At 45.9% G+C, this 13,092-nt stretch overlaps 1 protein-coding gene across 3 annotated transcripts in view; it reads left to right on the forward strand.

Moving 5' to 3' along the window:
- The window catches only part of KSR2 (kinase suppressor of ras 2), a 153,698-nt gene that overhangs the window by 18,606 nt on the left and 122,000 nt on the right, over nt 1-13,092 (forward strand). For 2 of the 3 annotated variants that reach the window (XM_007434513.4, XM_025170714.2), the window contains exons 2-3: nt 1,597-1,737; nt 6,535-6,685. In XM_007434513.4, the coding sequence (XP_007434575.2) occupies nt 1,597-1,737; nt 6,535-6,685 (292 nt within the window). Of the gene's footprint in view, nt 1-1,596; nt 1,738-5,868; nt 6,020-6,534; nt 6,686-13,092 lie in introns of those variants that run through there. The other variant, XM_088136637.1, reaches the window with a different exon arrangement.

Raw genomic sequence — 13,092 nt, forward strand, 5'->3', positions numbered from 1 at the left:
TCAGCTCCCGGAATTCCCCAGCCAGCCATGAATTCTTGAAGTCCCGGAATTCTGGGACTTGAAGTCCTTCCACCTTAAAGTCCCCAAAGGTAAGAAACACTGCAGGATATGCTATATATGGAGGGACTCCAGGACAGAAACTTTCCACAACCCAAGAGACAGAAATAACAGGTTGTAACTGGAACATTTAAGTCCAAGCTATACATTTGTAACTTTTCTACCTAAGCAGAACTCACAGTGGGAAACCACCATGCTTGAGGAATTGGTTAACCACTAAGCAAACCTCCTCATCAAATAAGCATCATCTTTTTTGTTTTTAAAATTGGACTCCTGGGAAACTGCCAGCCCCCTGATTTTAAAGAGGAGCTTCATTTTCCAACAGAGTGTCTGAAATTGTAGTATGGGGAAACCTCGTTCTGGGGGCAAAGTGTTGGGGCAGGGGGGATTATATGTGCAAATGTGTACCATAATGATCACCTGGGAAATAATGTGAGGCTGATGTATGGTAGAGCGGTTGAGTTGTTGGACTGGCATCAGGGAAAGCTAGATTCAAGTCCACCGTTAGCCACAGAAGCTCCCTGCTTTTGCAGCCCAACCTATCTCAGTGAGTTGTTGTTTGGGGAGGGGGGGAAATGGGGAGAGTTTTTATTCTTTGGGGGCAATAGGTGGGGATCACATGAACATCCACAAACAGAATAAATAAAGTATGAAAGGTGGACCAAACAGCCCGTAAGGCAGCAAGGGGAAAATGAAAGCAGAAAGAATATTTGTGCCTTAAAAATCTCCAGCAGGAAAAACGGTTTTCAGTTGGCAGCTCAGACTTAGCCACAAGGAATCCGGAGGGGGAGCGGAAGCATTCCAAAATGTGGGGCGCTGTCATTGGCAAGGACCTCTTCCTGCCTGTCACCAGCTTCACCTTTTGAAGGTGAACATATCTGAGATAAAAGGACAAGAGCACCAGAGCTATTGTCTATAAAAGAGGGTGCTTAATATTGCATGAGTGATAAAAAAATGACTATTGAGAAATTCCCCTTAGAGGTGAATATGTGTAGCTCAGGGTTGAACTCTGGAGTCCTTGGGGTGCTCAGAGAACCCCAAGGACTCCACAATGTTATCCTTGTTTAGCCCAGCCAGGTGGCAGCCTCGAACTAACCTTGGCTGACCTGGCAAAGCTCTTCTGAGGTGGATTTGTGGATGGGGGACCACCAGGTAATCCCAAAAGGCAGAATGGGCATACTGTTGCCAAGAAAACTGAAAGTAACTAGGAGCTGGGCCCTGCTAGAAAGGCTTTACTTTTTACATTGGTGTTGCTGGGTCTCCTCCCAAAATCCTTTTTTTTTTTTTTTTTTTTGCTTTTTAAAGAGCGGGGGTCAGAGGAAAGACTCAGTACCACTTTGGGATGGCTTCCAGAAATAACACGGATGAAAGATTTATAAACAAAGACGTGAACGCACCCCCCTGCCCCAGTGTTGGCTACCCACATATTAGACAGTGGGAGGAAAACTTAGGAAAGATGCGCTTGGGGTGGCGGGGAATCTCCTTCGCTAATCAGTTGTCATGATTTCCCTGCTAACCCCTCTCTCCCTCTCTTTTCAGAGTAAGCTGGTGAAATACGTCAGTCGTCAGCTGTCCTGCAAGCGGAAGGTAGCACTGCAGGAGCGAAATGCCAAGCTAGAGGGCTTCCCACAGCTCTGCCACTGGTTTCGCATCGTCAACATCCGCAAGGAGGTCGGGGAGGTGAGTGAGGCCTGGGTGGCAGCCATTACTGGTTCCCGTTTCCCTCTACATTATTAGTTCCTGCGTGTTGCCCTTCTTGCCCCTTCGGTCCATCCTTACAACCCCCTGTTCTGACTCAGGTTGCAGACACGCACGCAGACACAGTTGCTAAGGAGTTATTTACTACAGCTAGGCAGGTAACGGCAGACAAGATTGTAAATCAGGGTCTTTGCACAGCGGGCTTGCCTGAATAATTCCGCTTGAAGTTCAGGTAGCAAGAGAATGGTCCAAATTCATTCCAGGAGTCAGAGAGCCAAGTCAGGTAGTCAGCCAGTCCAAGAGTCAAGGATTGAAGAGCAAGGAAACACAGGAACGAGAGTCACGAGCTGGGATTCCAGATGGTTGATTCCAACAAGGCTGAAGGCAAAGTGGCTACATAGATCTATCTGCAGGCAGCTGGTGCAATTATCCAGCCCTCACCCTTTGCCTAGCGAGAAGCCTCACTGAGTAGTGTCGCTCTGCTTGCCGCTGCATGTGTCGAGACCTGGGGCTTGGGGGCCGTGCCTCGTCATCCAACCGCTCCAGCTGATCAGGAGATGCCTGTGGTTGATCAGCCTCAGATGAATCGTGGCTTGATGGTTCGTGAGGCTGACCATCCACAGGGTCAGCTGGACCAACGTTGTCAGAGTTGGAGTCGGAGTCAGATTCTGAATCGTGGCCCATGGCTCCTCCCTGGAGCTGCCAGCTAGGGCTGTATTTTCTCCTCTGGCTGGTCTTAATTTTGTTACTTGTAGTGCAAATCTCAGAATGTTCAGGGTGCGGAAAACATGCCGCCCCAGAAATTCTGACCCTGGAATGGGTTAGTCTGACTTTAGGCTCAGCCATTCTGAACGGTGCAGTAGTCGCACTTGGGTCTTCCTGCCCCTCCTATTTAACATCTATATGCAACTGCTGGGGAGGGGAGCTGTGATGGTCAGAGATGCCACGGACATCTTGGCCCGGCCCCTGGAGGCCGGGGAGACCCTGGACAGAGTGTTTGGAAGTTCTCCATAGTCTTAGCTGTGGCTGGATTTGCAGCCAGAGGCCATGGCAAGGAGGACCTTCAGTCAGCTTTAGGCAGTGCACCAGCTGCAGCCCTCCCTAAAGCTGGAATCCCTATGACCGTGACTCATGCTGTCGTCGCTACTAGACTGGACTACTGCAGTGTTCATTACCTGGGGCCTCCTTTGAAGACTATTTAGAAAACGTAACTGGTGCAGCCTGTATATTAACATGTGAGAACTGCTATGCCCATGTAACAGCTATATTGAAGGCTCCCAACAGGTTTCTGCATAGAAATCAAGGTGCTGATTTTAACTTCTAAAGCCCTACCTTGCTCACCTGCTAAATACCTTTGGGGTGCCTCCTCCGTGGATAACTAGTCCCTCCTGCACATCCTGGGTCTGCTTTGGGTCCTCCATGTGCAAGAGGCTTGGAGGCTTTTCTGTGGTGGCCTCCATCTCGTGGGACAGCTCCCAGCCAGAAGTCCAGACCGTGTCATAATTCCATGGGCCTTTGGGTAGAGGCGGGCAGCGTTCCAATTCAGAGTGGGAGAGGGGCTTCAAAAATGTCTTGGACACACTTACTGGTCCTTTTCCTGGGCTCAATGCAAAGGCAGCAAGAGGATGACAGCGTTGGGGCTGCATCTTGTTAGTGCCTCTTTAATTCAAATGTAGCAGCTAAGAATCTTTCCCACTTTGGATCCAAACATTGCAAACTATCACCTTTGGAAATGAACACTGGGATTACTGGACTGACAGCTCTCTTTCTTCTTTTTGTTTAAATGCACTTATTTTTGTTGTTGTTATGATATAAAATAATAATAATACTCTACTATTTTTATTATTGTTTTATTGTTATGGATTTCATATTTTCTGTTGCTTTAATTGTGGTAAACCTCTGTAATTCTTGATTGTGGCAGTGTACAAATATGACATAGATGCATGGATCCATGCACATATAAAACGGGTCCGTTCGAGTATTCCAGAGGTCGACTGAGTATGTCCCAGAAGCAGATAAGGGGAGGGGACAGCGGGACAGAAAGAACAGCACAGTGGACAATTCTGAGACAAGAGTGAAAAGTGCTTTTATTTAAACTGAATACAAATATAAACAATTAAATGCATGTCATTGATATTCCCACTATATTGAGTACGATTTCCCTTACGTCACATTAAAAATTGCAATTCTCTACAACTTTTCAGAGCCACATCCATGTATTTTATGGGCATATGCAACTCTGGCTAAACATGTAAATTTCTAGGTTCATCTCTTTTCTGGCAGGGGAAAGAGATGGTTCTCCAACAGTGTATGTTTTCAGTGCATGATTGCAACAGAACCACAGGAGGGCAGCAATGCTCCATGTTACTAAATCTTTTTTTTTTTTGGGGGGGGGGAGAGGGAGAGAGAGAAAAAAAAATGGCTAATTTCTACAGCTCCAAATGAGGGATTTGCATTAGGGTGTTTGGAAAAACTGCTGTTCATCATAACAAGAGCTGCCCATGCAAGGGACAGGAGAGAGAGCAATCTAGTTAGTAAAATTGCGGGGTTGTTAGTAAAGTTATGTGAAGTCTTCTATCTAATGTCTGTTGTACCAAAGTCTGCCTAACAGATTTTTCTGCACAGCATAAATATGCCTAGGTTTGGATGATGGACTTTCTCCGCATGTCTGGGCATGCCCATTTCCCAGCCAAGCACTTATTTCTTTACCATTAGAGGTAGAAAAACAACACATTGGAATGGATTAAAAAAAAAAAAAAAGTGTCCGTGTAAATCAGCCTCTTCGGTCTTGTTTTGCAGGTTGGAGGGAATCTTAAAAGTAAAATAAAATGCAAAGATGTTCAGTCTGGCCACTTTTATTTCAGGAAAGAAAAAGCTGCTGCAGGTTCACCACCCATACAAACATCATCCTTTCGTGGCAACCAGAGATTTTGGGATGGAGGGCAATTTTCCACAAAAAACTGCCCCGGTCTGGATTGAGAAAATGTAGTTCAGGTTGAAGAATCAAGGAGTCAAGTCCAGCACCTGCATTAGCCGTTTGCAACCTGCAAATGTTAAAACCCTAAGCCTCTCCAAGAATTTCAGAACAAATGCACCACGTGCTGATGGAAATGCAGAGTAAAGATGGCATTTGAAGGAGTCTGACCAGGACACCCTGGGAAGGACTAAGCAAACAGGACAATGATGATGTTTTCACCTCTTTTTAATTCTTTCGATGCAAATCCTTCAGGGAGATGTCTTGGTGAATTTACTGGGGCAAAAACAATTCCAAGAATTCCTATTTTCTTACCAACTAAGGATGGAGGGTGGGGGTGACTTTTGCTTGTCATGACGTAGGATCCAAATGCTTTAAAATATCAGCTAGGGATATCTGCAAGGGAAGATCAGCTCTTTACCCAATCCTTAAGAACAGCCTAAGATTCAGGGACTCAATACAGGGACTTTTTGTGATGCGATGGCCTGTTCAGCCATCAACTTCTCTGCTTCGTTATAGCTGGTACCAGTTCTTACAAATGTTCAGTGGTAGCTAAAGATCCGGTAGCTTTACCTAGGTATGAAGTTGAATTTGTATGGCTATGCCTTTAGATTGTTTTTAACTTTGTTTTGAGTGCTGAGCTTTAGATAGTTTCATTGCATTAAAAACATTTGGACGATCATTTTAATTTTTTTTTTTTAATACATACACACACACACTTATACCATTTGTTATATAAATAAATTAAAATAATAGATACATGCCAACTGCACGGTGGATCTTGCCTGGTATGTCGGTCTGCTTCATAAATTTCTTATTTAAATCCGTTTTTGAAATATTTATATATCACCCAACAGAACAGATGCAGCCTGTTAAGGCTCTTTCCCTCTGTAACTCTTTTTTTCTCTTTTAAAGGTTCCCCCAGCTAGGAACCATTCCTCTCCCCCACCCCACCCCACCCCACCCCATTTTAAATTGCCCGTAGGTTTAGAAGCCTAGAAAGTATTCCAGAGGGACTTCTGCCAAATGGCTATTTCTCAGAATAGAAACTTGATAGAGATGTGGTTTGCTACATATGTGTTGAAATCCAGGGAAGGGGAGTGGAGAAGCTGTGAAAACTAACTGAATATTGTATGGAAGCAATGTCAGTTTAATCTTACCTTCTCTAAAGTCATGGCTTATATTTAAAATTGCACCATTTGCCACGCAAAAGATAAAAAGTGGAATTGGTAGGCATGGGAGAATTCCAGAGTTTGGAGAAAACACCTGCTGGACGTCATTCCCTCCAAGGTGAGGTCAGTCCCATCCTTACCAGTTTTCCAGAAAGCCCTTAAAACATAGTTCTTCCAACAACCTTGGGGATCCCATGGGGTGCCTGCAAGATGTCTGCATTGTGTTTAGGAGGTTGTTATCCTCCCGCAACCTTAGTTTTTATTTAGGTTTAATTGTTTCTAAATATTGTTATATTTGTTTGGCTGTACACTGGCCAGAGTCACGCTTAAGTGAGATGGGCGGCTATATAAATGTATTGAATAAATAAATAAAAATAAGCTGAGAAGGACTGAACAGAGAGTAGGAGATAATGCTGATCGGAGCAGGGAGTAGGAAGCTAGGAGGAAATTCTGAGTGGAATGGAGCAGTGGGAATATCAATTGCAGTGCTCCATGTTGCAACATTCTTTGGCAGGATCCTCTTTTCATCAATAAACGTTCCTCACATGGGCAGGTTTTAGCCAGCAAGCCATCCGTTGCTAACCTCTGTAACAGATTAAATCTCCTTACAACTCTGCGTCTCGCTTCCTCTAGGAAATCACATCCGGCCAGCTGAGTCTGGAAGACCTTTTAGAGATGACAGACGAGCAGGTCTGCAAGACGGTGGAGAAGTTCGGGGCCACCTGGGAAGAATCCGCTCGGCTCAACGCCTCTCTGTCCTGCCTCCGGAACGTGTATAAGTCAGGTGCGAGAGCCAAGCTTTCTCTTCTTCCTGTTGGCTGTGTGTGAACATTAGGTCTGGTGTTTCTGCTGGGGAAAATGGTCTCCAGATGCGCTCGTTAGGGCCTTCCTTAAGCCCCCATCAACAGAAACAGGGGTTGGCTGTTCTGGGGATGGTAGTCCAAGCCACCTGGAGCGTTTACCATTGCCTCCTTCGGCTCCGTCAACTGGAGGCTGCTCTGATGGGAAGGGGAAGAGAGGAGAAAGAAATTTCACAAGGAAGATTTCCAGTATCCATGCTGGATTCACCTATTCTGCTGAACTTCAGTCATTGGAGTTGAAGTTCAAAGGTCAGGATTTTTTCCCCCCTGGCCGCTGGGGCACCAGGACGCAACCTCACGAAGAGCATGACTTTGCCACCCCAATATAGCACTGAATCTTCTGAGATTTCAATAGCCTTGCCCCGAAATCTCACAACCCGTCACAAGATCTTGCACCCCCATGGCAACTGTCAGACCCCGCTTTATGGTCAGAGTCACCCTAGCTCTCTCGCAAATAAATATAGTTCAATGTGATCAATATTGTTCATTCCTCTGGATTCTCCTCCTCGGACTCTTAAATGATCCCTGGCCGATCATGGAGAACATGGGGGAAAATAAGACTGCAGTTGCCTAGCAACATTAGGGCAATTCTACAGCGTTCGCCAGATGCTGGGTCTTCCAGGAGTAGGTATGTATCTTCTGTGCTCCTGGCCTATTGGACTTCATATGCTTTCCTGAGTGGAGAACAGTATGTAGATAATCTAAAGAACTTAAGCCAGAAATCTGTCAGCAAAAACAATGAAAGTTTTGTTCCCAGCTGACCGGGAACTCAGGCGGGCTGCATGCCAGTGGTTTGGAAACCCAAGCAGGGCCCCTGAAAAGCAATAGGAGAAGTAAGAGTAACAAAGATGAAAAGAAAACAGAGACCACCTCTTCCTCCTCTTGTGGCAAAAGGTTTCAGAAATCACGAAATGTAAGCAATGAACACAACGGCTTTCTCTTGAATCAAGTCCCGGACGTCCGGCTCTGCTCTTGAGTTCCAGCCGCCCTGTCGAGCATTGTTCTTACAGCCTTATAGCTTCTAATATCCTGGTATTCAGCTTCGCCTGCTGAATAACCATAATTTAAAAATCCCAGCCTGCCTTGCTCTTACAAGGGCACTCTGGGCTGCAACAAGGGTCTGCATCAAGAGTGTAAAACAGAACATGGAACTCACCAGTCAAACTTAGCAAAGCGTGCTGGGGTTTTCTGTGTGCTTCGGTGTGTGGGAGACCTAATTTGTTAATTTCTGGGAAGGCTTCAGGCTGGCTCCATCTGTTGGCAGCCACTATCATAGCTAGAACTCCGATGCCTCTCCTGTCCAAAACAGTAGCTCAGAGAAAGGGACAGCAGGGTGAAGGGTATAGAATTAAGGAAGAGGGCCTTTGACCTCATACTTGACCCAGAGATTTCTTTTTGGACCCAGGACCAAAACCAAACAAACCACATTATAGGCTCCATGCATCCAGTGAAGAGACTTGTCATTTACTAAGGCATCTACCTTTTATTAAAAACTGTTCATCTGGAAAGGTTCCATCAGAATCTTTCTGATTTATGGCACATCAAGTCACTTTATGGCCATTAGACCCTGCTGGTTTGGCTTCTTTTGAACACTAGAGGGCGCTTGAGGATTACAGAAATTCAAAGGTGACGGGAAATTTATTTAAGACAATATATGTAAGCTGGTGACTGGGCAACTGTCTTCATTTCATTGAAAAGAACAGGCTTTGGGGTGTAGGGTAGACTTTCAATCCAACTGTCATGGGTTCCTGTCCACCAGGAACTGTAAGTTGATGGATTGATTATGTTCCATCAAGTTACTGTTGAGTCTTAGTGACCACGCAGATTTTCTCCATGATGATGTGTCCCTAACTTGGTCTTTCAGGTCTTCCATGATGCACTCATCACCTGTGAGTAACTGAGTCAATCCATCTTGCTTCTGGTCATCCTCTTCTTCTCTTTCCGTCCACCTTTCCCAGAATTAGAGCCTTCTCCAGAGAGCTGGGTCTTTGGATAATGGTTCCAAAGTAGGATCATTTGAGCCTGGTCATTTGTGCCTCGAGTGAGAACTCTGGGTTGATTTGTTTGATGATCCATTTGTTTGTTTTCTTGGCTGTCCACAGTATTCTCAGGAGCCTTCTCCAACACCAAAGTTCAAAGGTGTTATTACTCTTCCTATTTTGCTTCTTCAAAGTCCAATTTTTCACTTCCATAGAGTGTCACAGGGAAAACCATGGCTTGCATGATTCTGATCTTTGTAGGTATAGGCACATCATGGCATTTGAATATCTTTTCCAAGGATTTCATGGCAAACCACTTCTGAAAATCTTGCCAAGAAAACTGCAGGGACTGGTCCAGGCAATCGCCAGGAACTGTAAGTAGGAGAAAGGCGGGGCAAATGCTTCCCCTTTCTACCATCTAGTGCCCAAGGCAGCTCCTAGCACTGACTCATGATGGTGCGGTTCAAATGCTAAGTGCCAGACAGTTGTAGCTGTTGCCCAAACTTTGTGGAGAGAAGGAGGTTGTAGCTTCCCTCTGATCTTTATATGCTCCTCCCTCAGCTCCCACCCTTTGGTTTGAGGACACCCTGGCTGGTATTTCATGTCACCGCAAAGGGCTTGCATGTAAACTGGCTACCGTGTGAAGGACTTTGTCCAGGTCTCCCAAACACGGACAGGTGAACATTGATTTTCTCTGCCACTCCCTTCCCAGAAATGGGTTGGATGGCAGGGGCAGGAAAATTAGTCTTCCAGTGTAATTTCAGGCAGCCATGGCATATATCCAGGTACTTCATTGGGGTCAATTTAGACAGTTTTTTTCAACCTTGGCAACTTTAAGATGTGTGGACTTTAACTTCAGCCTGACAGGGGAGAAGCGTTTAGATGTTCACAAAAGGACTCCTGGCCCCAGTCTCACCAACCAACTCAGTGAGAAAGATCGGTTCGTGTATACCTGTCTGAATATTTTTCTCAAGGTACCGTCTCTTTTAAACTGAATCCAGTTCTTGGTGACTTCATAGCCACATCCATGAAGTTTTCTTCTCAACAGTGTGGAACTGGTTTGCCACTGTCTTCTTCAGAGACTTTGCTTCCGCCTTCCCATCTAGCCCACAGCCATGAGATTTCCTAGTGGTCTCCTATCCAAACCTCAATCCGGTGTGATCTTGCTTAACTCTCTTTCACCCCTACGTAGCCGCGCATTAAAAAAACAAAGCAAATATGCTCTCACGTGAACCCAAATGTTTTCCCGGCCTTTGTTTTCTGCCAGGTGGGGGGAGACGGGGAATGCGGGGCTTCCAAGAAGGGGGAGAGGAAGAAATTAAATCCTGCCGGGGCGCATTGATTTCACGCTGCCAAGCTGGCAGGATGGAAGCAGCCGACTGTATTGCGTCCTGGGAAAACCTGATACAACTTTATGCTTTGCTCCTGCTCAGTGGCTCTGGAGCCTTTTTATGTTAAAAGAGAAGAAATCTCTCTCTGTAATTATACATCCAGTTGCCTTTGATTCTCCCTTGGCTGCCTTTCCTTCCCGGCTTCCTTCAGGCATGACATTAAATTTGTCACTCATAAAAAAAAAAGGGAGTGGGGAAGGCAGCCGGCTTGTTCTTCAGCTGTCCATATTTACCAGCGACTCTCCTTAGGGTCCTTCCTTATATAGGAGAGACTTTGGGCTCTCTGGGCTGAAGGTAGCCGGCAAGCAAAACTTTAGCTTTTATTTATTCTTTTTTTAATCAAGGTTCTCGCCTTCAGGATTACGAAGATTAACTGGGAAGGGAAGAAGCTCTTATTCCAGGTCTAACTAGCTGTCTGTCGGAGAAGCCTCCGACTCTGATTAGCAATCGTAGGGTTGTTATTTTTCTTCAGTATACCTCTCCAGGGATTAGGCTTGTTTCCACATGGCCCCTGATCCCTTTTAAAGAGAGGTGGCAGGAATCGAACCTGGGGCTTGCCTGCATGGAAAACTGATGCTTTGTTGCTGAGTTATGGCCCTTCTCTGATATTCTGCCTGCGTTTTATGATCCGTCTCCGTTATGTGTGTGAATGTATGTTGCATCTCCGAACTGCCTTGTTTAAACGTTTGAACGTGGTCAGCTTTCATACCTAAACTATGGAGTTTGGTTTATGGCTATGTGTGAAGGCAGCTAATGGTGACTTAGCAAAGCCTAGCTTAGCATATTGTGAGAACGCACTTGGTGTGTGCACCCAAGCCCGCTTTTCTTTCAAAGACATAGCACTGCAGGGAAACTCAGAGATAATGAAAGTGGACTCGCCCCCAGAGCGCTATATATGGTGTATGCCGACCCTTATGAAGTACTGTATAGCTTTGTGGTGGGGTGTGTGTGTGTGTGTCTGTCTTTTGTTTTCAACAGCAGGTTTCTAGTTCTTGAGGCAGAGGCAGTGGCTCTTGAGCATGAAGCCAGCACACCCACCCCCCTCCCCAGGGTTTCAGAGGCAAGGAGATTCTGTAGAGATTTAAGATCCCAAGACGTCTGGACTTCTTCCAATGCAATCTTGAAATACGGCTGCTTTCTCTTTAAAATGCTTTGCATCTTTTTAAGTTGCAAGAGATGGAAGAGTCAAGACTGATATTAATAAATTAGGATAAGGGGCAATGTCAGTGTCAGTTAATGAGTCATTAATTAGGGCCATCCAATTTCCTAGGACATATCTCCACGGGAATAATGTGCTGGCAGGGAGCAGGGAGGGGGAAATAGGGCGTTGTGGCCTCCTTCAGTCTTGCAGGGAGAAAGCTTAAATTTCTGCATCTTGATACAGCAGGGAAACAATCCATTTCCTTCCATAAGTTTTGGACTACAGCTCCCATCGTTCCTTGCTGTCTGGGGATGGGTGGTGGGTGAGGGTGCAGTCTTGGGTTCCTTTGGTGGGGTGGGAAGTGGGGTATAAATATAGTAAATCAGGAGTAAGGAAATGCTGCAAGATCGCTCTAACGGGGAACTGTGTGGCCCTTTTTAAAAATGCAAATGCTGGGTCTGCGTGGAGGAAAGATAGGAAGGAAAAGGGTGCTGATTTTTATTTTTCAACCCGGCTGCACTATTTTTTAAGTGTGCCCACATTTGTTGCCTTTTCCCACAACTGTTGTCACTTAGTTTGGTAGGAAAAAGACACGGCCCCTCCAGTACCTTTGTTATGGTCAGGACACAGAGCCTGTGCCCTTAGCTTAGCTACAAACCAGCCCAGAATGAGGATTTGCTGTTCCTCAGTCTGAAATCTTTTCCCCAGCAGCCTTCAGCCTCTCCCATGTTTCAGTGCCAAGGAAAACCTCCTCCCAGGGACTCTTTCAGGTGGGAATATGCAGACAGCCGAGGACAACTGTACCCCAGCAAGCAGCAGCACTGCAGTAAAACACCTTCGGTCGCCTCCGACAATCGAGTCAGCCCTAAAGCTTACCGAAAGAAATGGAAAAGAAATTCTAAAGCATCCCGAGAATGAGGCAGAAAGAAAACCTTCAAGAAACTGGAGGATAGAAGTTGGCCATTGCATTAAAATTGATTCAGGGAAACTCAAACGTAGGTCAGCTCCAGGTATCTTTAGATCAGGATTTCTCAACCTCAGTCACTTTAAGATGTGTCCCAGAACTGAAGTCCACACATCTTAAAGTGGCTGAGGTTGAGAAACACTGCCTTAGAGAGATATCTTTGTGGGCTACTCTGCAAACAGGCGTTTCTTCCTCCGAAGGTGATCATTGTCTACTTGATCTCCTCTTGAGTCTGCTGCTCCTTCTCCTTGGTTTGCTTCTGCTTGGAAGGGATATATTTTGCTGCAAAAAAAAAAAGTTCCTTGTAGGACCATCCTGGGCCACAAAGGAGTCGCAGCTTTGAAACTGTTGGGCAGCAAACTGAATCATTTGGAAAGGGTCTTCCAGTCTGGGAAAGTCCTTAGTTCAGGGAGGCTAGAAGAGAAAAGAGAAGAAAAGAAATCTGGGTTGCCCAGGCTCTTTCTCTTGGGCTAATTAAATAAATCTGCCTGTGAAGATGGACAAGTGAGACAGAAGATGGATATCAGGGTACTTAACGAGTGAAGAACAGGAGGCTGGATGGACTTCACGCTGTGTTTGTAGGCTTTGCGGTTCTGTGTCATGAAGAAAAGGTCACCGGTGTCGCCACGCTATCACTTCCTCGGGATGGCTGTTTGGCAGACGAGCCTCCCACGCCTGCCCCAGTGATGGATGTCGGGAGCTGGGAGCAGAGGGTGCCTGTCAGTGGAGAGCTGCGTACACATCTGCTTTCTCTCTCTCTCTCTCTCTCTCTCTCTCTCTCTCTCTCTCCCCATATAGATTCGTCCAGCTTCCTGAGCCTCCGTGCATGTGATTTTGGCAACAAGGCTGAGTTCTC

Source organism: Python bivittatus, unplaced genomic scaffold (assembly GCF_059951505.1).
Source record: "Python bivittatus isolate LINGU-HERP-01145 unplaced genomic scaffold, Pbiv_v1 ctg000110_np1212, whole genome shotgun sequence".
Classification (NCBI taxonomy): domain Eukaryota; kingdom Metazoa; phylum Chordata; class Lepidosauria; order Squamata; family Pythonidae; genus Python; species Python bivittatus.